Source organism: Trachypithecus francoisi, unplaced genomic scaffold (assembly GCF_009764315.1).
Source record: "Trachypithecus francoisi isolate TF-2019V2 unplaced genomic scaffold, Tfra_2.0 Lachesis_group21, whole genome shotgun sequence".
NCBI classification, from domain to species: Eukaryota; Metazoa; Chordata; class Mammalia; order Primates; family Cercopithecidae; genus Trachypithecus; species Trachypithecus francoisi.
The window spans coordinates 52,227,101-52,253,938 of NW_022681467.1; the positions used below are offsets into that span (position 1 = coordinate 52,227,101).

Genomic DNA, 26,838 nt, shown 5'->3' on the forward strand with positions numbered 1-26,838 from the left:
TATACTCTAATCTTTTAAGTGTGCAATAGCATTATGTCAAAAAAAAAAGTACCTATCTTGATTAAAAATTATTGCTAAAGAATGCTAACAATCATCTGAACGTTCAGTGAGTCATCATCTTTGCCGGTGGAGCCTCGATGTTGCCTTGATGTCGATGGCTGCTAACTGATCAGGGTGGTGGTTGCTGAAGGTTAGTGTGTCTGTAGCAGTGTCTTACAGTAAGACAGCAATAGAATTTGCTGCATCGATTGACTCTGACTTTCACGAAAGATTTCTCTGTGTGTAGCATGTGATGCTGTTTAATAGCATTTCACCCATAGTAGACCTTTCAAAATTGGAATCAATTCTCTCAAACACTGCAACTGCTTTATCAATTAAGCTTATGTAATATTTCACATCTATCATGTCAGCAATATTCACAGCATCTTCACCATGAGCAGACTCCATCTCAAGAAACCACTTTCTTTGCTCATCCATAAGAAGCAACTCCTCATCCATTTGGGTTTTATCATGAGATTGCAGCAATTCCATCATCTTCAGCCTCCATGTCTAACTCACTCTCTTGCTATCCTACCACACTTGCATTACTTCCTCCACTAAAGTCTTGAAACCCTCCAAGTCATCCATGGGGTAGAACCAGCTTCTTCCAGACACCTGTTAGTGTTGATATTCTGCCCTCCTGTCATGAATCACAGTTGTTCTTTTTTTTTTTTTTTTTTTTTTGAGATGGAGTCCGGCTCTGTTTCCCCGTCTGGAGTGCAGTGGCACAATCTCGGCTCACTGCAACCCCCACCTGCTGGGTTCAAGTAGTTCTCCTGCCTCAGCGTCCCAAGTTGCTGAGATTACAGGCACCCACCACCACGCCCGGCTAATGTTTGTATTTTTAGTAGAGACAGGGTTTCACCATGTTGGCCAGGCTGGTCTCAAACTCCTGACCTCAGATGATCTGCCTGCCTCAGCCTCCCAAAGTGCTGGGATTACAGGCGTGAGCCACCACAGCCAGCCAAATACAGATGTTTTTAATGACATCTAGAATGGTGAATTCTTTCCAGAAGGTTTTCAATTTACTTTGCCCAGATCCATCAGAGGAATGGCAGAGGAAGGCTATGGCAGCTGTAGCCTTATGAAATATATTTTTAAATAATAAGACTTTAAAGTCAGATTTCCACCTTGATCCATGGGCTGCAGAATGGTGGTTGTGTTAGCAGCCATGAAAACAACTTTAATCTCCTTGTACATCTCCGTCAGAGCTCTTATGTGACTTAGGTGCATTGTCAATGAGCAGTGATATTTTGAAAGGGATCTTTTTTTTTTGAGCAGTAAGTCTCAACATTGGGCTTAAAATATTCCATAAGCCATGTTATAGACAGATGTGCTGTCATTCAGGCTTGGTTCTTCCATTTCGAGAGCACAGGCAAAGTAGACTTAGCATCATTCTTAAGAGCCCTAGGGTTTTCAAACGGTGAATGAACGTTGGCTCAACTGAAAGTCACCAGGCACGTTAGACCTTAGTGAGAGTTGGCCTGTCCTTATGCTTTGGAGCGAGGCATTGACTTCTCCTTTTTCGCAGTAGAAGTCCTACATAGCATCTTCTTTCAATACAGGCTATTTTATCTACACTGAAAATCTGTTGTCTAATGTACCCATCTTTTTTAATGATCTTAGCTAGATTTTCTGGAGAACTTGCTGCAGCTTCTCCATCAGCACTTGCTGCTTCACCTTGCACTTTTATGTTATGGAGACGGCTTCTTTCCCTAAACCTCATGAACCAATTTCTGCTAGTTTCCAGCTTTTCCTCTGCAGCTTCCTCAACTCTCTCAGCCTTCATAGAACTGAAGAGAGTCAGGGCCTTGTTCTGGATTAGGCTTTGGCTTAAGGATCTGTCACGGTGGCTAGTTTGATCTTCTGTCCAGGCCACTAACACTTTCTTCCTATCAGCAATATGGTTGTTTCACTTTCTTACCATTCCTGTGTTTATGGAGTGGCACTTTTAATTTCCTTCAAGAACTTTTCCTTTGTGTCCACAGCCTGGCTGTTTGGTTCAAGAGGCTGGCTTTTGGCCTATCTTGTACCTGCCTTCCTCACTAACCTTAATCATTTCTAGCTTTTGATTTAAAGTGAGATACGTGTAACTCTTTCTTTTATTTGGACACTTAAAAGCCATGGTAGGGTTCTCAATTGCCCTAATTTCAATATTGTTGTGTCACAGGGAATAGGGAGAACTGAGAAGGAGAGAGGTGGGGGGATGGCCAGTTCATGGAGTAGTCAGAACACACACATTTATTAATTGAGTTCACCATCTTTTATGGGTGTGGTTCCTGGCACCCCAAACAATTACAAAAGTAACCTCAAACGTCACTGAGCACAGATCACCATAGCAGATGTAGTAATCATGAAAACATTTGAAATATTTGAGAATTACCAAAATGTGACACAGAGGCATGACATAAGCACATGCTGCTGGGAAGATGCTGACAGATCTGCTGGATGCAGGATTGCCATGAACCTTTAGTCTAATATAATCACAGTATCTGCAAAGCGCAGTGAAACAAGGTATGCCTGTATCCTTAATAGCTGGTAGTCCAGACTGCCCTCTGGAATCTTCTATCAAACACATGACATATTGAAAGGTAGCATTTTTTAATACTTTCATTCAGGAAAGGGGTGGGGCAAAGCATCTCGAATAAGTAAAAACGGTTTTATTGAACCAGCAGTATTTAATCTTGAGCATTCTGGCCCATTAGTGTCCATTTATTTAACAGGGGTACGTGGACACCCTCTTAGTGTGCCAAGGAATGTTGCATGTGGCAGACTCTGCCAGGGCAACTAACTGTCCTGTTCTGAAATGGAACAACTAGGGGCTTCATGAATTTGGAGAGTACAGTTTAGGGCCCAGGACCTTTTGCTTTTAAATACTACACTCTTCTTCAAATCATCTGAATTTAAACCATTTAGGGCTCTCTTTAAACCACCATTGGGGTCAAGTAGGACATATTCTGGGGAACCAGACTCATTTACCTAACCATGTCCCACTTCTGTGTGTGTGTGTGCACGCGTGCGCGCATGTGTATATACACACACACATGTTTGTATTTGAGGTGAACGTCACATAACATTGGCCATTTTAAAGTCTGTGTTTCAGTGGCATTTAGTACACTCACAGTGTTGTACAGTCACTGCCTCTCTCTGGTTCCAGAACATTTTTATCACCCCAAAAGGAAAACCCTCTGCTCACTACATAGGTACTCCTCATTTCCAGTCTGTTCCTGTCTCAGTGGATTTACCTCCTCTGGATATTTCGTATGCCTAGGATCACACAATATGTAACCTTTCGTGTTCGGCTTCCCACTTGTTTTTAAGCAAACTGTAGCTCACCCCAGAAGAGGAACTTAGCAGAAACGAGCTCCACAGTGGGGTCTCGAGTAGGAGTCCCCTGCAGCCTGTTGCTCTGATTGTGGCTTCCTCTGTTGTTTCTCCTTTGGTTTGCTGGTCAGTCTCTTCTCCTTTTTCTCTTACCCAGTGAATTGAGCTTTGCTTATTTTGACTTTGTCCATCTGTTATTGATAAGAGCCTCCACACTTGAAATTGATGACTGGCTTAGTTTGTATATGGTCATCCCTTGCTATATGTGGGAGACTGGTTCGCAGATCCCCTGTGGATACCAAAATCCATGGGTGCTCAGGTCTCTGATATAAAATGGTACAGTATTTGCATATAACCCACACACATCCTCCTGTATACTTTAAATCAACTCTACATTACTTATAATACCTAATACAATGTAAATGCTGTGTAGATCATTGTTATACTGTATTGTTCGAGGAATAATGGTAAGAAAAAGGTCTGTGCACATTCAGTACAAATGCATTCAGTTTTCCTCCCAAAGATTTTTGATCCGGGTTGGTTGAATTCACAGATGCGGTACGCGTGGGTATAGAGGACCAGCTGTATTTAGTAAAGTTTGTATAATGAAGATTTAAATATATAGAAAAGTAGAAATAAACTGTTACTGTAATAAAAACATTGGGCCTTTGTAAAAAGAAAAATAGCTTCCTAATTAATATTTTGTAAGTATCTATAAAATAGGATTTTAAAAATTCTAAACAACATTCAGTGAATTTAGTGCAGTGTTATGAACTGGATTTTGGTTAGGCCGATCTGCATCTGCTATAATCCCTGGGAAATTAGAGAAAATTTGTCCTGTGGCATTTTTCAAGGAATGCCTAAAGTGAAATGTGGAAGTGCTTTATGCTGCTCTCCAGCCATGGTGGTGGCATTATTTGTTGTTTGATGTTTAATGCCCCCCTCCCCCCACCACACACCCATATCCACGCTTCTCCACGCCTCTGCATATAGACGTAGAAATCAACATGTATTCTTCCCGAACCATCATGGGGTCACATTATATGTTTTTAATAACATCTTTTTTTCCTTCTACCCTGTCTACCTTGGACATATTTTCGTGACCTTGAGTACAGATTTACCTTCTTTTTAATAGCTGTTTGGGTGTTTATAATTTATTTGACCATTTCCCTACTGAGGAACATGGAGGTGACTTCCTTCCTTTCCTTTTTACCTTGCTATACTACACAACTTCCTAAACACACATTTGTATGTTTGCACACTTGTGGGCATGTTTCTGTAGCAGAAATTCTTAAAAGTCACACTTTACTTGGTACTGCCATGAAGTATTGTGCTGTGTTGTATCCACCTGACAACAAATGTGCCTGTGTCCTCAGTTTCCCACTGATACTTTCAGTCTCTTTTCTTTTTTTTCTTTTTTTTTTTAAAGAGACAGAATCTGTCCCTATTACCTAGGCTGGAGTGCAGTGGCACTATCATAGCTCAGGCCATCCTCCCACCTCAGCCTCCCTAGTAGCTGGGACTGCAGGAGCCCACCACCACACTTGGCTAAGTTTTTAAAAAGTGTTTTTTTAAAGATAGATTCTCAGTATGTTGCCCAGGCTCATCTCAGACTCCTGGCCTCACGTGATCCTCCCACGTTTGGCCTCCCAAAGTGCTGGAATTTACAAGTGTGAGCCACTGTGCCCAGCCCCAGTCTCTTGAATTACTGCCCGAGAGATAAAAAATTGATATGTCATGGTTTTAAAAGGCATTTCTTTTAACATTTGAGGTTAAGAATCCTTTGGTCTTTATATATTTTTTGTGTGAACTGCATGTTAGTCCTCTTTGGCCATTTTTCTATTATGATGTTGACTGTTGCTGTCTAAGACCTTTTTGAATATTCACAAAATAAGCTCTGAATCTTATATTTATTGAAAATATTTCCTCCCTGAGTTCCTGTTCTTTTGACTTTTTATGGTTGTGGTTTCAGTTTTGATGTTTTTTTTTATTTTGGGTATAACTGATTTTTCTTTTTTTTCTGGCCCTTTTCTATGAGAACATACTGATTGTTTTTAATGGAGTGAAAGATAACTATTTTAATCTTTGTGGGTCGTGGCCTTTGTATCAACCGAATAAATGTGAGTTGATCATGTGATTAATACAGTCATTTCCCCACTGGGTTATTTCTCCAGGTTCTGCTTCCTTCGGTGCTGCGGCTGTGTGTTTTCTGAGAGAGCCTTGAAAGAGATAAAAGCGGAAGTTTGCCACACGGTGAGTTCCTGACGTGTACCATTTGTTCCTTCTCCGTAGCTGAGGAAATCAGATGGTTTAGGGTTCTTTCCCTCCACTTGTTCTTTCTGAAATCAGCTCTCATAAGTTGCTTTTCTGCTTCCATGGCTCTTGGTTGCTGGAAGTACAGACCCCAGTGACCTCTTATCACCTGACCACTGCCTGCCAGTCCGGGCCAGACCACAGGACGGCTGTTTCCTGAACGTGCTGCTGCCTCAGTTTCCCCGAGTGGACCTGCTGTCCCGGAGGGCCTGCTCCCCGTGAGCCTCAGTTCTATAGTTCTTACTTGTTCTGTGACTCCCTGGTGCTAAACCTCTTTCCACTCCCCAAGCACCTGGTTATCTCACTCCTCCCATCGCCATGTAGTTGCATATGCGTGTGTCTGTTTCCCCACCGGACTTAGTTTTCGAGGGTAGGAAACGAGGCTTGTTCATTTCTTTATCCGCAGGGCTTATTCTCTCCAGGGCACGTAGCATGCCCTCAGCAAATACTCGCGTGGTTGGCAAGTAACTAGACATGAGAGCTAGCCTCAGCTCACGTGGAGGAAATACTGATGCTTTGCTTTAATGGCGCTGCTGCAGCTGAAGCCAGAATGTGTGTGTATCTTGGGTGTACTGTGGACCCATTGAAAGCGTGCTGCTTCATTTCATGTCATGGATGCCAGCAGCTTCTGACTGTATTTTGCCTGTATCAACCCTGTTTGTACTTCATTCCCCTCCGCACTGTGTTACTGCTCCCTGTTGTGAAAGCCAGCAGCTTCCACTGAATGATGGTTAGGGGCCAGCGCCTCTTCTAGGCAGTGATCTGTGGGATAGCATGCTGAAGAAGATCCATGAAGGCCCTTGCCCTCCTGCGTCCCACTTCCTGATTGGAGAGAGGGACACTCAGCTAGATGAGCAAGGCAGACTCAGTTGTGACCGATGCTAGGAAGGAAAGACATGAGGCCATGTGTTGGAGGGAGAGAGGCTGGCATAGTGGTGGTTGGCAGAGGCATCTCTGGAGGTTTGAGCTGAGACCCACAGGGCACAAGGGAGCCAGCTGCGCACAGCTTGAGTAGCAGCCTCTTAGGCAGCAGGAACAGCATGTGCAAAAGCTCAGAAGTAACAGAGGACTTTGCGAGTTCAGGGAACAGAAAGTGTGAGAATGGAGGGCCAGCGAGGGGAATAGATGAGATTGAAGAGTTAGGCAGGAGTTGTCTCATGCAGGACCTGGGGGCCACATTGGGGCTTATGGATTTTATTCTAAGAGCAGCAGGAAGCCAGAAGGCAGCTTTAAGCCAGATGGGATGTGCATTAGTTTTCTTGTAAAAATCCTAGCCGTGGAGGAGGACACTGGGTGGCTCCCGTTGTCTAGGCCCAGAGGCAGGCAGAGGTGAGTGGGGAAGAGGTCAGTGCGGGCGGTAAGTTGTGTCCACTTTGGGGTGACTGTGAATAAAGGCTTCTTAGAATGAGGAGTCTGTCTTATTAAGCTTTCTTTTAAGAAAAGAAATTCAAAGAAGACATTTGGGAATCGGTTGATATTCAGCCAGAAGTATTTATTATGTCTCCCATATTAGGATGATGGCATAGATTCCAAGGGAAAGTAAGATGTGGATGACACGGTTCCTGCGCTCAGGGAGATTGTGGTCCTGCAGGAATCATAAGTTATAGGAAACATCATGCTCTACTTTGTTTTTTGAGGCCAGGTACCAAATAGATGGTAAAGATACTGGCATTAAGGAGCCAGAGAACCTTCTTTAGTCTGCTGGTGAGAAATGGCTTTATAAAGGGAGGGGCATTTGTTCTGGGCCTCAAAGGAAGAGCATGGTTATTGGTTGCACTCCCAGGGATGGAGAGATTGCTGGTGGTAGCGGTGCTGCCCTGGGGAGGTGCACAGCCAGGCACTGGGTGTCTCTGTAAGGCGTTGTCTGGCAGGACAGTGACACCCATTTTGCTATCCTTTAGACCTTCTGCTTGCTTTGAGGAGAAATTCTCCCTTTGATCCTCATATGTTTGTGACACTCTCTTGACTGCCTAAGAAAGTAGACTTTAAGCTCAGAGCTTTGGCAGGCAGGATCTAACAAAACTGTTCAGTATTCTCTGCATTTTTATGGTAACTTTATATTTATGGCAAAGAGTACTGTTTTTATATATTTATCCTAGGAATATAAAGTTAACCGTTAGGTTGGGCATGGTGGCTCACGCCTGTAATCCCAACACTTTGGGAGGCCAAGGCGGGTGGATCACCTGAGGTCAGGAGTGCAAGACCAGCCTGGCCAACATAGCAAAACACCGTCTCTCCTAAAAATACAAAAATTAGCTGGGTGTGGTGGCACACGCTTGTAATCCTGGGTGCTCGGGAGGCTGAGGCAGGAGAATTGCTTGAACCTGAGAGACGGAGGTTACAGTGAGCCAAGATCGTGCCACTGCACTCCAGCCTGGGCGACAGAGTGAGACTCCATCTCAAAAAAATAATAATAATAATAAAGTTAATGGTTAAAATTAACTACAAACAGTGGGTAGATTTAAATAAAAATACTAAGATACTGACAGTACAGTTAGCAGGGGAATGCCTGAAGTTTGCAAAACACTGTTGTAAATCCTGCTGGGACTGTGATTGGTTAGTGGGGGGAAGAGGGGCAGCAGCAGTGTTCATGGGGCGGAAGCAGCTGGGCAGCCATACTGAGATGAACGGCAGGTGTGATCGAGGCCTGGTCCTGTCAGGACTGTGGGATGGGGTACGGGAGCAGGGAGAGAGGCCAAGGTGTGTGTTGGACTGGACTGGGGAAACCTTCGAATACCAGAAGGAGGAGAAGGAGTTCTAGTTCTTAAGAGTTCTCAGAATCATTGTAACGGGTAACCAGACTTGGGGGACCTACTGATCTAAAGCAATCCCGTTTTTTTCTTACGCCCATAATAATACCCATCTCTTAGATGGGTGCACAGTTGTCCCTTGCGTTGGTTGGCCTAAAACATCCATACTAATAACTGTGATGATGTGTGCGCAGTAAAATCACGCTGTCTGCCGAGCTTCACAGAGAAGCTGATTCTGTTCATGGAAACAGAGCGTTACGAGGGAACTCTGACATTACATTGTTGATGCTTGGGAAATGCTACTGAAGCTAGTAAGCTTTCAACAGTCTGTACCTTGCACTTCAAGGGAAGGGAAGGAGGCAGGAGGAAAGAGGAACCGGGCCGTGTCAGGATTGCACAAGGGACAGTAGAGACCAGGTGATGAACAGGAGCATAGGCTCCTCCTGGCTCCTCATGGAGGCCATCTTGGCTGTTGCGACCTTCTGCAGTTATGACAGGATACTGGCTGAAATTCAGGAATAACTCAGGAAATTGTCTTAAAAATAAATCTGTTGCCAACAGAGAATGAACGATATAATGAATGCTTTTTACTTGTATGCTGTACATCAAAGTTGCCTTTGCAGAGCTGTGTTGAATACTCTGCTAGTTGGCTGGGGCTGCTGTAATCAAGTAGCCAAGCTGGATGATTACCAGAAATTCATTGTCTTACGGTTCTGGAGACTAACGTCCAAAATCAAGGTGTCATCAGGGTTAGCTGCTTCTGAGGGAAGGATCTGGTCCAGGCCTCTTGTTGGCTTATAGCCGGCGTTCGCCCTGTTCACATCACCTTCGCTCTGTCATGTCCGTCTTTGCGTCCAAATTTTCCCTGATTAGGACACCAGTCCCAGTACTGGGTTAGAGCCCAACTTAACGACCCCATCGTAACTCCTTACATCTGCAGTGACTGTGTTTCCCAATAAGGTCACATTTTGAGGTACTAGGGCTTGGACTTCAACATAGGGATTTTTGCAGGGGGACGTAATTCAACCCATAATACACAATTTAGAAAATAAAATCAGAGAGCGCAGGGTCGTGCGGTGGCTCACACCTGTAATAAAATCAGAGAGCATGGGGCCCGGCGCGGTGGCTCACGCCTGTAATAAAATCAGAGAGCATGGGGCCCGGCGCGGTGGCTCACGCCTGTAATAAAATCAGAGCACCCGGGGCCCGGCGCGGTGGCTCACGCCTGTAATAAAATCAGAGAGCATGGGGCCCGGCGCGGTGGCTCACGCCTGTAATAAAATCAGAGAGCATGGGGCCCGGCGCGGTGGCTCACGCCTGTAATAAAATCAGAGAGCGCGGGGTCGCGCTGTGGCTCACGCCTGTAATAAAATCAGAGAGCGTGGGGCCCGGCGCGGTGGCTCACGCCTGTAATAAAATCAGAGAGCGTGGTGCCTGGCGCGGTGGCTCATGCCTGTAATCTCAACACTTCAGGAGGCTGAGGTGGGTGGATCACTTGAGGTCAGGAGTTTGAGACTAACCTGGCCAACATGATGAAACTCCATCTCTACTAAAAATATAAAAATTAGCTGGGTTTGGTGGTGCATGCCTGTAGTCCCAGCTACTTAGGAGACTGAGGCAGGAGAATCGTTTGAACCCAGAAGGTGCAAGTTGCCGTGAACTGAGATCATGCCTCTGCACTTCAGCCTGGATAATGGCAAGGCTCTCAAAAAAAAAAAAAAAAAAAAAAAAAGAAGTAGAGAGCATGGGAGGACAGTCAGTGGCACATTAGAGTAGGAATCATTCATTTATGCGTGCAACCTTAGTCTGGTCTGTGCTGCTGTAACAGAATACCCAAGAATGGGTAATTTATAAAGAACAGAAATTTATTTCCTCACAGCTCCAAAGTCTGACAAGTCCAAGATCAAGGCAACAGCGTCTGGTGTGAGCCTTTCTGCTGGGCTGTAACATGATGAATGCATCACATGGAGAAGGAAGGAAGAAGGGAGAGAAAGAACGAGAATAAGAGGGAGCCTGCCTTGTCCTTTAATAAGGACCCCACTCCCACATCCATCCATTCGTGCAGGCAGTGTCCCCATGACCCCAGCTCCTCCCATGATGCCTTGCCTCCCAACACCACAGATTAGGGATCAGGTTTCCAACACATCAACTTTAGTGGACACATCCAAACCGTAGCACAACCAGTACAACAGTGTGGGCTCACACACCAGCTCTGGCTTTGGGAGTATCACTTCACCTCTTTAACCCTCAGATTCTAATATCTAAAACAAAGGAATTATAGTCAATTTTCAGATGCTTTTTATTTAGACCCAAAATTCTAAACAATAACATTATAAAATGAGGAAATAAATGGTGAATTCATATACTTTTATCAAGAATCAAACTCCAATTTCTAATTTCAAATTTCTGAAGTTTAATAATACTAAGTACAGGTTGAATGTTCCTTGTCTGAAATGCTTGGGACCAGAAGTGTTTTGAATTTCAGATTTATTTGGATTTGGAATATTTATATAAACATAATGAGGCATCTTGGGGATGGGACCCAAGTCTAAACACTGAATTTATTTAAATTTCATATACACCTTATGCATATAGAAGGTAATTTTATACAATATATTTAATAATTTTGTACATTAATGAAAGTTTTGACTATGACCCATCACATGAGATCAGGTATGGAATTTCCCATCTGTGACACCAAGTTACCACTCAGAATGTTTCAGATTTGGAAGCATTTCAGATTTCAGATTTTCCAATAAGGAAAATCTTAACTTGTGTTTTGGTCAGGGTTGGCTAACTGCTATAACAAACAACCCCAAAGTTCCAGGGGCTAATCCAGTGGACAGCCTTCTTCCAAAGGTAAAGATTCAGGCTGCTGCTGTCTTGTAGCTCTGACCTCTTGTTTTGGTCAGAAAGAGAAGAGAACATCTCTTTTAGGAGGTTGTTATGGACCAGGCCTGGAAGGGATGCGCTTGGCTTCTACTCACCAGAACTCAGTCACATGGCCACACCTGCAAGGTAGCTTGGGAAATGTAGTCTAGCTGAATGCCCAGTAAGAAGAGGCAAGCACTAACCATTCCTGCCAAACTCTGCCAAAACGAAAAGTGATGGTACAGTTTCAGGAACTGTAGTGCATCACCAAACATGAATGAAGGGAGTCAGTGTTAAAGTCTAAAACAAGTATTTTCACTTTTTAGATAATGTCTAAAATTCAGAGAAGCCAGTGTTGTAAGAATGTCAGGAACCCCAGTGGTATTTTGGGTATGCATTTTCTCCACTTTTCGGTCTGCAGTTTCACCAACAGTTGGCTTTTCAGTTCACTGGAAGAGACTTGAGGGTTGGAAATGGCTTTGGTGCCATGTTCTAAAACACATGGTACGCACATTGATTTCAGTAAACGGGGTCCAAAGAGATGATGTTGCTAGGTGTTTTTATGTTTACTATAAACAAATCGCTAGCCAAAACAATTAATTGTATTCCCTACTATGCTGTGCACTTCTTGTAATACGAAGAAATACACTGGAGTAATTACAGACTGCCAAATAAATGATGAGCGTGTTACTCAAAGCGTGACCCACAGACCTGCAATATTGTCATCACCTGAGAGATTTTTTTTGTTTATTTTTTAAGAAATGCCCACTCTAGGCCAGGCACAGTGGCTGACACCTGTAATCCCAGCTTTTTGGAAGCTGAGGCGGGAGGATCACTTGAGGCCAGGAGTTCAAGAACAGCCTGGGCAACATAGGGAGACCCTGTTTCTACAGCAAATTTTAAAGTAGCCGTGGTGGCACACACCTATAGTCCTTGAGAGGCTAGGACAAGTGGGTGGCTTAAACCCAGGAGTTCAAGGCTGCAGTGAGCTGTGATGGTGCCACTGCATTCCAGCCTGGGTGACACAGAGTGAGACCCTGTCTCAAAAAAAATAAAATAAAATAAAAAGTTAACACAGAGAGAGAAGAAAAGAAAAAAGAAAGACTGACTCTCAGGCCCTACCCCAGACCAGTTGAAATAGAATCTGCATTCTAACAAGATCCTTGGATAATTTGTATGCACAGTAAAATTTGAAAAGTGCCAATGTAGGACTGGGCACAGTGGCTCACACTTGTAATCCTAGCACTTTGGGAGGCTGAGGCAGGCGGATCACAAGGTCAGGAAATCGAGACCATCCTGGCTAACATGGTGAAACCCCGTCTCTACTAAAAATACAAAAATTAGCAGGGCACGGTGGCTCACGCCTGTAATCCCAGCACTTTGGGAGGCTGAGGCGGGTGGATCACCTGAGGTCGGGAATTTGAGACCAGCCTGACCAACATGGAGAAACCCCGTTTCTACTAAAAATACAAAATTAGCCGGGCGTGGTGGCGCGTGCCTATAATGCTAGCTACTTAGGAGGCCAAGGCAGGAGAATTGCTTGAACCCGGGAGGCGGAGGTTGTGGTGAGCCAAGATTGCGCCATTGTACTCCAGCCTGGGCAACAAGAGCGAAACTCCATCTCAGAAAAAAAAAAAAAAATAGAAAAATTAGCTGGGCATGGTGGTGTGCACCTGTAGTCCCAGCTGCTTGGGAGGCTAAGGCAGGAGAATCACTTGAACCCAGGAGGTGGAGGTTGCAGTGAGCCTAGATCGCACCACTGCACTCCAGCCTGGGCAACAGAACAAGACTCCGTCTCAAAAACAAAAAAACAAAAAAACAAAAAAACACTGCCAATGTAGAGTATTGAAGTTGTGATCAGTAGCATTGGACTTGCTACCTCTGTGGCTTCATTTGTTTAGGCTTTGTAGACAGGCAAATGGGATGTGTAAATGTTTTAAAGTCAGAAGTCCAAAAATACATGCTCACACTGTCTACCTGCTTTTCATGGAGGAGGTGGAGCAGAAGGAGAAAAAGTTAAGTTAGGGAAAAGGAGTGTCATCAGAAGTGGTCAGTGCAGCTGATTCTGGTTTTCAGGCTTTGGCCTTATTCAGACTATCTTAGCCTTCTGCCATCTTTATAGTCTCTGTGAATATTTAGCCTCAAGGAATCACATAAGACACAGAATAGGCAGCCTTCAACTTTGACATGTTAATTTTGTTCTTTTACTCTACCTGTGAGCACACGGAGGGTCTGATCAGGAGAGAGTGAGCCTAGGCTTCTTGTTTTCATGCTCACGGAGGCTGCTGCTTTCCCTTGGCCTCCCTGGCCTGTCGCAGCTGCCTGTCTGTCAGCCTCCCTGCCTCTCGGCCTCCCTGACTCTCAGCCTCCCTGCCTCTCAGCCTCCCTGACTCTCAGCCTCCCTGACTCTTGGCCTCCCCACCTCTCTGACTCTTGGCCTTGTTTTCCATTGCTGTCCCCACTCTCCACTGAAGCCCAGTCTCAGGCTGCTGCATTCCACCATGCATTTAGTGTACTTTTGTTATTCTGCTGTATCCCACTGTTACTGAAATGATTTTTTTTTTTTTTTTTTTGAGACAGAGTCTTGCTCTGTTGCACAGGCTGGGGTGCAGTGGCATAGTCTCGGCTCACCATAACCTCCGCCTCCCGGGTTCAAGCGATGCTCCTGCCTCAGCTGCCCGAGTAGCTGGGACTACAGGCGCCCGCCACCAGGCCCAGCTAATTTTTTTTTTTTTTGTATGTTTAGTAGAGATGGTTTCACCATATTGGCCAGGCTGGTCTCAAACTCCTGACCTTGTGATCTGCCCGCCTTGGCCTCCTAAAGTGCTGGGATTACAGGCGTGAGCCACCGCGCCCGGCCGTACCGAAATGATTTGTTCAGGACATGTCTTCATCATAGCGTTTAAGCCTGTTGGGGCAGGTACTTGTTTCAATTCGTGCTGCTTTGTGTAAGGTGAGGTGGTGTAGCTTCCTGGGACTCAGCAGTCACACTGCAGAGTGTAGCTGCCTGGTCCAAATACCAGTCCCACCTTCCCAGCTGTGTGGTCCCAGGAACATCCCGTCATCCCCCTGTGCCTCAATTTTCTCATCCATTAAAAGTATCAGACATTCCTCTGAGCGCTTCCCCACCCGGGAGTACCCATGTCCTCCCAACAGTGCTGCTGGGTGGGTGCTCTTACGGGGCCCCTTCACAGTATGTGACTGACTGGGTGTGCCATGGGTTGACATTGGAATGAAGTGAAAGCAGGCTGGTATTTTAAGTATTTAACTTGAAGGATGTAAGCTTTTTTATTGTTCCTTCAATGGGGTTTACATTCAGTTGCTGTTGAGTTATAAATTACCAGGGACATAATCGTGGCTAATCTGGCTTTCTGAATGAACAGCCGGTCAGCATGTAGCCAGCTATCACCTTTGGAGGCGCTGTTTGCCTGTAAAAATGTGTAGGAAGGCGGTGGTGTGCTGTCATGGGGCTCTTGTGTTCTTTTTGAAAGTCTTAATAGTTTCCATATGTGCTTTCCTTGGATTAGATATCCAAGGGGAAGAACGGTTTGTTTAAACAAAGGTGTTAATTTTCTGTGGTTCCTTGATGTTTGATGTGTGGGAGCTGCCTTCCAAATCCCTTTTCCTTCTGTCCAGCTATGATGTTTTCCCAGGGCTACTTCACACAGTGACTAGACTTCATTTCTATGCATGGGAAGCTTCCATTTACTGAGGTGCTTCCACTTTGCGCTGGAATTATCTTTCTTAAATTTCCTCTCCTCTGATTCCTGTGTTCCCTTTTTTAAATCTCTTGTATGTTGTGCTATTTAATAGTCACACTCTTGTTTCATATGATGCCGTATGAACTATTTTAGAGAAAGAGGATATATATAAAGTTCTCCACAACAGCAGCAGCAGCATCAAAGTTGTGGACTTTCTAAGGGAGGAGACCCAGATCTGTGAATAGAGATAATCGCGGCCATTCATGTCTCAGATCTGTGCTGTTCAACATGGTACCATTAGCCACACATGCCCATTTATAGGGAACTTTAAGGCCAGGCGCAGTGGCTCACACCTGTAAACCCAGCACTTTTGGAGGCCAAGGCGGGCAGATCCCCTGAGGTCGAGAGTTCGAAATCAGCCTGACCAACATGGAGAAACCCCATCTCTACTAAAAATACAAAACATTAGCCGGGCGTGGTGGCACATGCCTGTAATTCCAGCTATTCAGGAGGCTGAGGCAGGAGAATCGCTTGAATCCGGGAGGCGGAGGTTGCAGTGAGCTGAGATTGTGCCATTGCACTCCAGCCTGGCAACAAGAGCAAAACTCTGTCTTAAAAATAAATAAATAAATGTAACTTAATTTTTAAAAATTAAATAAAAGTAAAGATTCATGGGCCGGGCGCGGTGGCTCACGCCTGTAATCCCAGCACTGTGGGAGGCCGAGGTGGGTGGATCAACAGGTCAGGAGATTGAGACCATCTTAGCTAACATGGTGAAACCCCGTCTCTACTAAAAATACAAAAAAAATTAGCCGGGCGTGGAGGCGGACACCTGTAGTTCCAGCTACTCGGGAGGCTGAGGCAGGAGAATGGTGTGAACCCCAGAGGCGGAGCTTGCAGTGAGCAGAGATCCGGCCACTGCACTCCAGCCTGGGCGACAGAGCGAGACTCCGTCTCAAAAAAAAAAGAAAGATTCACTTTTGTGGTCGCTGTAGCCATGTCTGCAATGCTCAGGAGCCCCTGTGGCCGTGGTGAACGCTGGACAGCTCAGCTGTGGAATGTCCACCATCACAGAAGGTGCTAGGAGATGACACGTCAAGACCGCAGACACTTGGGGCACCCTTTTTAACAAGGTGTGTTTTCTACTCCAGATGAGTTCCGTTTTACCCAAAGAAATACGCTCGTCAGTATTTTTCTAGGACCGCCAGAACAGAGTTACATGGCTCGCAGCCAGTGAGGACTGTTTCAGATAAGCATATTTTCATTTTCACTGGGAGTTTGTTCTTTCTTAGTATCTCATACACAGTAATATCTGAGTCTTCAAAATGGGCTATGTCGTTCTTATTTCAGCTTGAGCCTGGATCCAGGTGTGTGGAGAATTTGGGTTTTCAGCAGCTTTTTACTGAAGCAGTTGGTCTTCTAAGTGCATTGCTATATGTCACCAGTGGTAGCTTGAGTTTTTTTGGTCTTGTGATTTCTTTCCCAAAGCTTATAGCTTTTATAAAGTGGCCTGTAATCAATAGTAAAGTATTGTCAATAGCATGTTTCTGAATTCACTTTAGGAATAATTTGAATCAAGGAATCACCTTCCCACTTTACTTTCTTTGGTTCGATGTTCTCTTGTTTCAAGTCGAGGAAACAGAATGATGCCACTCAGTAAGAAAGCAAACACTCCCCTAGCGGTTCAGTCTCATATTGAAATGACTCTGCTGTTGAAAATGCCAGTGTGGCTCTATGGGAACTTCTGCCTGCCTCAGCACTTGAAGTCTGTGCCGCCGCTCTAAGCAGGTAACTACAAGCGGGTCTGTTGAAGGGTTCGAATTTGTTGGCAAACAGAGAAGACGACTGAATGAGCCATGGCAGGTCTCCTGGTCCGTATACACAGATGTCTTGGACGTAGCGGCCTGCAGAAAGAAACACAAAAACCTAGCTGCCTTTGTTTCCTCACCCGTTTTATTCACACGCAGAAAGTGGCGCATACTCTGTCCAGTGTCACTGGTGAGCCTCGGCTTCACCAGAGTTCACATCAAACAGCATTTCCATGAGTGCCTTGATAGGGGCTTTTATGTTGAATTTTGAACTTACGGTGGAAAGGGATGCTTTCATTCTTTTAGTGATTTCTGACATCTTTGTTAGTTACTGCTTTGGGTGAATACCATGGAATTTTAGCTCACCATGGGCACAAGGGAGATGAGCTAGCACTCATGTACCTGGTAAAATCTCAATTCCGATAGATTCTGAGTTCCATGAACTTCTAAGTCTTTTCATTGGTTGTAAGTAGTTCATAAGAATGGTATGGATTTTAAATAAGTCATTGCTTCTATATTTTGGGGGGACCCCAGGCATGCACCACGATGCCCAGCAAATTTTTGTATTTTTTATAGAAACAGGGTTTCACCATGTTGGTCAGGCTGGTCTCAAACTCCGGGGCTCAAGTGACCCGCCTGCCTCGGCCTCCCAAAGTGCTGGGATTATAGGTGTAAGCCACTGCGTCTGGCACTGCTTTTTATTTGTTTTTCAGAGTGAACACTTGATACAAACATTGAAGTGGGAATTACAGGCCAGGCTTGGTGGCTCACTCCTGTAATCCCAGCACTTTGGAGGCCAAGGTGGGAGAACGACTTGAGCCCAGAAGTCTGATACCAGCCTGGGCAATAGAGTGAGACCTCGTCTCTAATTTAAAAAAAAAAAATTTTTAAGTGGGAATTAGAGTTGGAATCCAGTGGTAACTGGATTCCTTGGAGACTCAGTGACACTTTTTATGTGCTTTTGACAACCGTGTCTGGCTCTTTCTGCTCTCCCTTTTAATTCTCACAGTAACACTCTGAAGTGGATTCCATCATCATTCCCATTTTGCAGGTGAGGAAACAGATTAGAGAAGTGAGGCCTCAGCGTGTGTGAGAGGGAAGGTCTGTTTATTTCAGAAACCTTGCTCTTTCTCTGCCCAGCTCCTTCCTGCTCTCTTTCCCCACACCAGCCCAGTAATCCTACTTTTAAAAAACCTATCTTGGCTGGGCACGGTGGCTCACGCCTGTAATCCCAGCACTTTGGGAGGCCAAGGTGGGTGGATCATGAGGGCAGGAGATCGAGACCAGCCTGGCCAACATGGTGAAACCCTGTCTCTACTAAAAATACAAAAATTAGCTGGGCGTGGCGGTGCGTGCCTGTTACCACAGCTACTTGGGAGGCTGAGGCAGGAGAATCGCTTGAACCAGGGAGTCAAATGTTGCAGTGAGCCAAGATCGCACCACTGCCCTCCAGCCTGGCGACAGAGCGAGACTCCATCATCTCAAACAAAACAAAACCTATCTTAAGGAAATACCGTTTTTAAAAGGGGCAGGGGGATGTATGCACAAAATGTCCAGTGTTGTTTGTAAGACTATATAAGTGGCAGCTGTTACCATGATTTTAAAAAGTTTACCTGATAGACATATTTGCTACAATGTGGTAGAACCTCAGTAGAGTTACAGTTAACTGCTTTAAAATTATAAATATGGGCCAGATGCAGTGGTTCATGTGTGTAATCTCAGCACTTTGGGAGGCCAAGGCGGCAGGATCACTTGAGCCCAGGAGTTCAGGGCCAGCCTGGGCAGCATAGTGAGACCCCATCTCTATAAAAATAAAAAATTAGCTGGGCTTGGTGGTTGACACCTGTAGTCCCAGCTACTTGAGAGACTGAGGTGGGAAGATCACTTGAGCGCAGCAAGTGGAGGCTGCAGTGAGCTGTGATCATACCACCTGCACTCCAGCCTGGGTGACAGAGCAAGACCCTGTCTCAAAAAAAAAAAAAAAAGATTACAAATGTGAAGACTATCAGTGGGAGAGAGAAACTTAGGACATAAGTGAAAAGCAGCTCAGCTACACCTTGATTTTAACGATACAGCTGTGCCATTTAGACACAGATGAAGTTGAACTGGAAGGGAATACAAATAAATGGACCATTTTCAGAGCTGTGTTAATGCTATTTGGGTGATTAAAAATAAACTCTTTGTTGCTGGTTCTAGTGGGATAGCTGTCCCTCTGCACGCAGTCGGGCTGGGAGCTCACCCATTGAAGTGGCGGCAGTTGGTTGCTCCCAGTCTGAGCCCCAGGCCTGCCCCTCCTCCCTCTGCCTGTGGGATTGACTTCATTTACCTGAGCCTTGGGTTCCATATCCATAGGAAGGGTGAATAATTGTTTCTACCTGAGAATTGTTGTGAGGATTGAGGGCAGGCCCAAAGCCGGAGCCCTGGAAGGTTTACCGCCTCTCTACACACCAGGGCTTGGCCTACTTTGGGTGCTGACTCTGAATGCTGGCCACGGATGGCCACGCTACTGCCTGACTGTGAGAACCGTTTTCGTACCGAAGCTAGTATGAACTAGTAAGCTAGTAAGAACTTTCTGAAGTGTTTACTTTTAGGGAATGAGGACTTCGTTAGGATTTATACTAACTAGGGTTTTTTCAAACATTGTTGAAACATTCCGATTTCATTCAGAATTCTGAATCATTAAGGTATTATTGATAGTGTCAACCCGTCATGACTTCTTACGCCATGTGCACATGTGAGAGGCTCCTGTGTTCAGGAAGAATCCGCGCCCCCTGCTTTTTCTGAGCAATTACTGACTAGTCCTGACAAACCCCGTGTGTAATGACAGGGAGTCCCTGCTTTCTAAAGAAAGGGCAGAGCTCCTGTTAACCTGTTGTTTACCTGTCGCTTTTCTACCGTGTGAATGCGTCCCTAATTGAATCATACCTACTTTTGAAAACACCACTTCACTAGAAAATGGTTCCAGCCCTCTAACCTGGCACCTCTGCGTCAGGAGGGTGGCTGTGCATGTTGGCAGTGGGACTGACTTGTCTTTGAACTAGTCTGGTATTTGATTTACATTTTTTGTTTGTCTCCAATCTGTCTATTTTAGGCCAGTCTTTTAAACAGCTGAAAAACTGGGTAAACCTAGTTTATTTTTAAAATCTAGTCTACTATATTCAAACCCAAGGTCCCTACCCAAAAGCACTGTTAAAATCCGTGACTGTATCTCTGTGCAGTAGTTCCTGCCGCCGGGTAGGAAGCTGTGTGGAGACACACGCAGGGCCTAGCTACTGCCGCAGAGGGTATATTCACTCTAGGAAATTTTATCAACCTATATTTTTTGTGATTTGTGTACTTTTCTGTATGAATCTTTTTTTTTTTTTTTTTTTTTGAGACGGAGTCTCGCTTTGTCGCCCAGACTGGAGTGCGGTGGCCGGATCTCAGCTCACTGCAAGCTCCGCCTCCCAGGTTTACGCCATTCTCCTGCCTCAGCCTCCCGAGTAGCTGGGACTACAGGCGCCCGCCACCTCTCCTGGCTAGTTTTTTTTTTTTGTATTTTTAGTAGAGACGGGGTTTCACCGTGTTAGCCAGGATGGTCTCGATCTCCTGACCTCGTGATCCGCCCGTCTCGGCCTCCCAAAGTGCTGGGATTACAGGCTTGAGCCACCGCGCCCGGCCTGTATGAATCTTATATAAAATTTTTTTAAAAAATTGACTCAACCTATGCTGATGGGATCATCACTAATTCCAGATTACTTTAAACATGGTCCTCGGTCTTTCCCACTAGAATTGAGGCAGCAGTTTTATAGTTGTTGTACAATTTCAAGCCTTTTTTGTTTTGTTTTTCTTTTTACCTTTACATCCATCGTGAACATTTCCTTCCTCACTTTTCCATTTAATGGCTCGAACATTTCCTTCCCAGCTAGCATCTGGTGTAGCACCTGGAGCATCTAAGAGGAAAACAAAACCAGCATACAGTGTGGAATCTGCTTCCCAGTTCCTTTAGTACAAGTTCTTCTGTGCTTTCATTTCCATTTCCTCTAGATGAGATAGTCAATGAGAAAAGTAGAGGGGAAAGTCCAACCTTCCTTGAAATGTTTCACTTGTGACATTTAATCAAAGGCTAGTGCTTTTGGGGGTGGGAGCGTGTATTACACTGGCGGTAGCATCCGGGTGGACCGAGGTTGGGGATCGCCATCTTTGTACTTGGATTTCATTTTTCAGCCCTTTCTCCATCCCTTGTTACTACTCCCTTGTATGCAGAGTGCTCTTTGTGATGCTCTTGGGGTTCTTTGGATTGTGTTTTTTCTGTAACAGCCTTTGGAGATTATTTGAAAATAGAACTTGCAATGGATATGAGATTATATTAAAAAATCCTAACCAATGTCTACTGGATTCATCGTGCACCACTATCTAGGCTGATTAGCTTAGTTGTTCAGGCTTGAAGCCACACTCCCTATAGGAGCCAGTCCACCTTTTACAAAGAAAATACTGAAGTCCACTTAAAGGATGGTATCTGATTTCCCTCTACCTCTCAGAGAACCCATCGGAAGTATCAAATTTGCCACAAAATCATTACTAGCTTTAATATTTTCCATCTTACAGAGCCCTTAGCACAATGCCTGGCACCAGGAGTTATCCAGTAGTATTTATCAAATAAATGAAGAACTTTCTAAAGATTTATGCTCAGAATTTTCCAAAGTCTCAGGAAATGCAAAATGCCAGTACTTCTTTCTAGAGAGGGAACAAAAGATAAGAAGTTATCTTTCAGCTAACTTCAGACCCCTAAAATCAAGAGAACTTCCTGTCTCACTAAGTGGAAGGTCTGGCAGAATGTGGAACATTTACAAAGCCAAAAAAAAACATAGCTGAATTGAAAAAATCTTCAGTTAAGAATAAATCTTATGGCCAGGTGAGGTCGCTCACACCTGTAATCCCAGCATTTTGGGAGGCTGAGGCAGGTGGATCACCTGAGATCGGGAGTTCGAGACCAGCCTGACCAACATAGAGAAACACCGTCTCTATCAAAAATACAAGAATTAGCTAGGCGTGGTGGCGGGCGCCTGTAATCGCAGCTACTTGGGAGGCTGAGGCAGGAGAATGGCGTGAACCCGGGAGGCGGAGCTTGCAGTGAGCCAAGGTTGTGCCACTGTACTCCAGCCTGGGTGACAGTGTGAGACTCCATCTCAAAATAAATAAGTAAATCTTTTGCTGTTGCTGCTGACTGCACAGACATCCATATCGGTGGGTCTTTCTTACCTTTTAGTTGGTTCAGGGTCACCCCAGTAGTGTTGCTCTGGGCTGCGGCTATCTTTGGACCACTGAAGCATGTCTTTTGCATGGATGTCAGTCAGTATGAACTCTACGAACTTCCTTGTAAGTACATAGTAAGCACTTCCAAAATAAATGGTGAAGTTATGGGGTGGTTTGTCTTTGAATCTGTTATTTGGAGGTGCATAGACATTTTCTTCAGGAATGAATTCGAGATGACTTTGACTTGTCTTGGATTTAATGTGTGGTGGTTGGATTACTCCAGGAGTGATATTTTTATCATTCCATTTACTTCTGATGTAGTGTATGATTTCTCTGTTGGTTTTGATGGGAAAATCCTGTCCACAAAGATTGATGACATAGTTCCATTGAAATGTAGAATGCACTAGATCTTTCATACAATTAATATCTGCCTGTAGTCTTGTAAAGCCAGCATAAGCCATCTTCTCTTGGAGGAAATAAAAACGTTTTCAAAACAGTTAACCAAGGTTTGCACAGCAGTCTTATACTTCTTTGGGGCCTTTTCATCAACATGAATACAATAAACATTTCGAGGTACATAAATAGCTCTGAGAAGCTGCACAAACATGGCCAGCTCCTTATGAATAGTTATAATATATGCCAAAGAGAAATCACCCTCTTCTGTAGACAGGGATCTGGTTATGAAATGCAGCCCCCGAGAAATCCTGGAGCAGTTTCCTGGTGTGTGTAAATGAGCATGTATTTCAGATTTATGAGGGGTTTTGCAAAATTTTGCAATTTGGGGGGCCGCCCCTTTCCCTTCAGATAAAGCGGAGCACAGTTCATCTGGGTAAAAGCCACATTCTACTACTTCTGAATGGACAGGTTCTTCCTCTAGTTCCGCAGGAGTTGGATTCCTTAAGTAAAGAAAAATGAAGATGCAAATGACTGCGCTCACAACAAGTCCAGACTTTGTGACTCGAAGCTGGTTCATATCTTGAGCTCCAAGTGCATTCTTACTACCATAATTTGAGTATTTTTCCTTTAAGCTTCCTAAAAGAACAACAGAGACAATTCAGGGTGTTGTAACTCTCCCCCCCCCAACTTTATTGAAGTACACTAAGCTACATATACACACGCATGAAACCGTCACAGCAATGAAGATAACAACCATTTCCCTCACCCTCAGAGTGTTCTTACGCTCCTTTTCATCCTTTCTTTCCATCCACATCTCTGGCAGTTGCCAGTATGCCTTCTGTCACTAGAGTTTGTCAGGGTGTGTTTAACTCTTTAAGAAACTGCCAAACTGTTTTTCCAAAGTGGTTGTACCAGCAATGTATGATAGTTCCATTTATTATATAGCCTCATGCATACATGCTGTGGTCAAATGTTTTAATTTTTAGCTTTTAATGAGTGTGTAATGTTAGTTTCCTGTAGTTTTACTTTGCATTTCCCTAATGACTAATGATGTTGAGCCTATTTTCATGTGATTGCCCTTATTTAGGGAGATGAAAAATCTCAAATACTTATTTTAGACATAGACATTGTCCTGTTCTGCATTATTCAAAGTTCATTTTATGCCATTATTCTGCATATAAGACTAAATATTTCCAACAAAAGAAGTGACAAATTAAGAGGAATTTTATGATTATACACTTAAACCTGTCGAAGTGAGTTTCTGGGCCAGGCACAGGCTCGTGCCTGTGATCTCAGCACTTTGCGAGGCCAAGGCAGAGGATCACTTGAGCCCAGGAGTTCAAGACTAGCCTGGGTAACATAGTGAGACCCCATCTCTATAAAAAATTTGAAAATTAGCCAGATGTGGTGGTGCCCTGATTATCCCATTACACTCCAGCCTGGGTGACAGAGTGAGACCCTATCTCCCAAAAGAAAGAAAAGAGCTTCTGAATTATTTTTAGGAAAGATGTCATAGATTTAAAAAAAGATATCTTTAATAACATTATTTGATAATCATGTAGTTGTCTGTCTTGAGTCTACAGAGGTACATGAATAGGTGTAGCAGTAGCAAAAAGTGACCAAAAGGTTTCAGTTAAGTAATTATTACATGCAGGGATCATTCTTTGGAATTTAGGGAAGAAGACTGATGAGGTAACATGTCAAGCTTTATATTGTTAGAAAGTATTTGTTTTTCTTGTTTATGAATCTTGACTTGGTTTCCATTAAAAGTTGCACGTTGACCAGCGTGGTGGCTCACGCCTGTAATCCCAGCACTTTGGGAGGTCGAGGCGGGCGGATCATAAAGTCAGGAGATGGAGACCATCCTGGCTAACACGGTGAAACCCCATCTCCGCTAAAAACACCAAAAGTTAGCCGGGCACGGTGGCGGGTGCCTGTAGTCCCAGCTACTCGGAGGCTGAGGCAGGAGAATGGCGTAAACCCGGGAGGCGGAGCTTGCAGTGAGCCGAGATTGCGCCTCTGCACTCCACCCTGGGCGACACAGCAAGACTCCATCTCAAAAAAACAAAACAAAACAACAACAACACAAAATGTTGCATGTTATTCCTATTTCCTATTTTTCAAAAGCCCATATACATGTGACTGATGTTTGAGCTCAGGTTGGACATTGGTTCCTTGCCTTTCCACGTCATTTTTACAAATGCTGTTTGGATAATGCCTCAACCAGGCAGCATTTTTAGTTATCCTTGTGTTCTTAAACTCTGAGCCAACAAACACTATTAACATTGACCGTGGGTTTTTAAAGCTGTTGTATTTATTTTCATTGTACAGTTTATTTCTACCCATCAAGCTTCCAAAATAAAAAGCACCACTGCCGAAGTATGTCAGGCTGCGTGTGCTCCACTGGTTCAGTAAATGGTTTCTGCCCCAAACGTGAAACCTTATAGCCTAATTTAAAGACATTCTTATAAATTATGTAATACTTATCTTTATAAACATGAAACCATCATAATTTATACATTTTATATGAGATTTCTAAAGTAAATTAAACCTGATTATAGAAATTGAATAGGAAAGAAAAATGTTCTTGAAAGTAAAGCTTTTTACTACTTCTCCTGTAAGAATTTTGATTAAAGATAAACCATGTGCCATAGTTTGTCATATCTTCCTCTGTATTATGACTTTAGTATAGGAAGAAGGGTTTGGTTTTGTTTTTGGTTTTTGTCTGTTGTCCTTTTATTTTGTTTTTTGTTTGTTTGTTTTTTGAGACAGAGTCTGTGTCGCCCAGGCTGGAGTGCAGTGGTGTGGTCTCGGCTCACTGCAACCTCTGCCTCCCCAGTTCAAGTGATTCTCCTGCCTCAACCTGCTGAGTAGCTGGGATTATAGGCATGTGCCACCATGCTAGCTAATTTCTGTATTTTTAGTAGAGGTGGGGTTTCACCATGTTGGCCAGGCTCGTCTCGAACTCCTGACCTCAAGTGATCCACCCTTGGCCTCCCAAAGTGCTGGGATTATAGGCGTGAACCACTGCACCCGGCCTATTTTGGGTTTTTGTTGTTGTTGTTGTTGTTTTGTTGTTTTGTTTTGTTTTGTTTAGAGGAGTTTCGCTCTTGAGGCGGAGGTTTGGCCTCAAGACAAAACCTTGGCCTTTGAGACAAAAACATAACAATGGTACCAAAAACATAATAATGCGTGCCTTATATGTATATAGTGTACAGTGGAACAAAACAGCTTCCAACCTTAAAGGCCAAGGTTTTGTCTTGAGGCCAAGGTTAAAGTACTTCCCGGGAGTTGTTTCAAAACACATTGCTCTTCTAATTAGAGCCAGTGCCTGTGTTCTTTTTTTCTTGTAATTCTTCCACAGTCTTCCTCTCCCAACTCCCAACAAGCCTTCACAGCCAATAGCAAAAGTCAGCAATATGGGTTTGATATCACATTACCTCCAGAACAGTTCGTTGAAGAATATAGCTCTGAGAATTTGTTAGGATGGGATTTCATTTGTGGTAGAGACTTTTTAGGGTGAGTTGGCAGCATCCCATATATACTCGTGCTGAATTTTTTATATGTATATATTGTAAAGGAAATTCCTATGAGTAAATAGACAATGGATGGGAACCTTTAAGGGTGAACTCAAAATATTTTGCCACATATTCTAGAATATTACCGTTTTAAAGCATTAACATTAATTTAACCAGCATAAGCAGTTGATTTAGCACCCAAAGAAAGTTTCTGAGAGTTTACTTTTAAAAAAGGGTGGGGGTTGAGGGAAGCTCAATATTGCATTTACCTTATTAGGAACCTCATATTTAGCTTCAGGAAATGGGTTTTGAATCTGGGCCCCGGTGTTAGGCTCACAGCCCTAGCGCTTAAGAATCTGTCAGGCAAGTAACGGAAGCTCCCTGAGTGTCCATTTTCTTGACTGCTGACATGGTGTATGGTAGTGTCTGCCTCACAGGGACACTGGGAGGAGGTGCAGGAGTGAAGGATGTGAGCTTCACACTGAGCCTGGCCCTAGGAGCTCCTCCGTGCTCACTGGCGCTCACCCTTGGAGTAATGCGGCCCCGAAACTGTAACTGCAGGTGCTCTCTTCCCTTGTCCTAAAGTCCCTGTAGCCGCACAACAAAAATGTGGTGTCTCTTTCTCTCGGAGCTCAGAATGCTGTCCAAAGCAGCCTCAGTGTTAGCACAGTGTTTTCCTGAGTTATTTGAGATGATAATATGAGTTGGACGAATTTTGAATTCAAAAGCTAGCTGTCTGGTAAAATGGATGCCTTTCACAAAATACTTATTCCTAAAACGTGTATAAATTATTTTAGCCATTTTGATGGAAAGAAAAAAACTTTATTTTAGGATATCCACTCAAAACAACCACAAGAAATAAAACATTTTATTTTACAAAATG

At 44.1% G+C, this 26,838-nt stretch overlaps 2 protein-coding genes across 4 annotated transcripts in view; one reads left to right on the top strand and one right to left on the bottom strand.

The window, feature by feature from the left end:
* RTF2 (replication termination factor 2) overlaps nucleotides 1–26,838 on the top strand; it is a 57,896-nt gene that overhangs the window by 10,214 nt on the left and 20,844 nt on the right. For all 3 annotated transcript variants that reach the window (XM_033186809.1, XM_033186808.1, XM_033186811.1), the window contains one exon: nucleotides 5,538–5,616. In XM_033186809.1, coding sequence (XP_033042700.1) covers nucleotides 5,538–5,616 — 79 coding nt within the window. The remainder of the gene's footprint in view (nucleotides 1–5,537; nucleotides 5,617–26,838) is intronic.
* On the bottom strand, nucleotides 16,229–23,014 carry LOC117068965 (beta-1,3-galactosyl-O-glycosyl-glycoprotein beta-1,6-N-acetylglucosaminyltransferase 7-like). Its single transcript, XM_033186814.1, is given in 6 exon segments — nucleotides 16,229–16,812; nucleotides 16,814–16,902; nucleotides 20,643–20,738; nucleotides 22,048–22,069; nucleotides 22,071–22,510; nucleotides 22,513–23,014. Coding segments are annotated over 6 exon segments (1,287 nt in total). The 3' UTR covers nucleotides 16,229–16,674.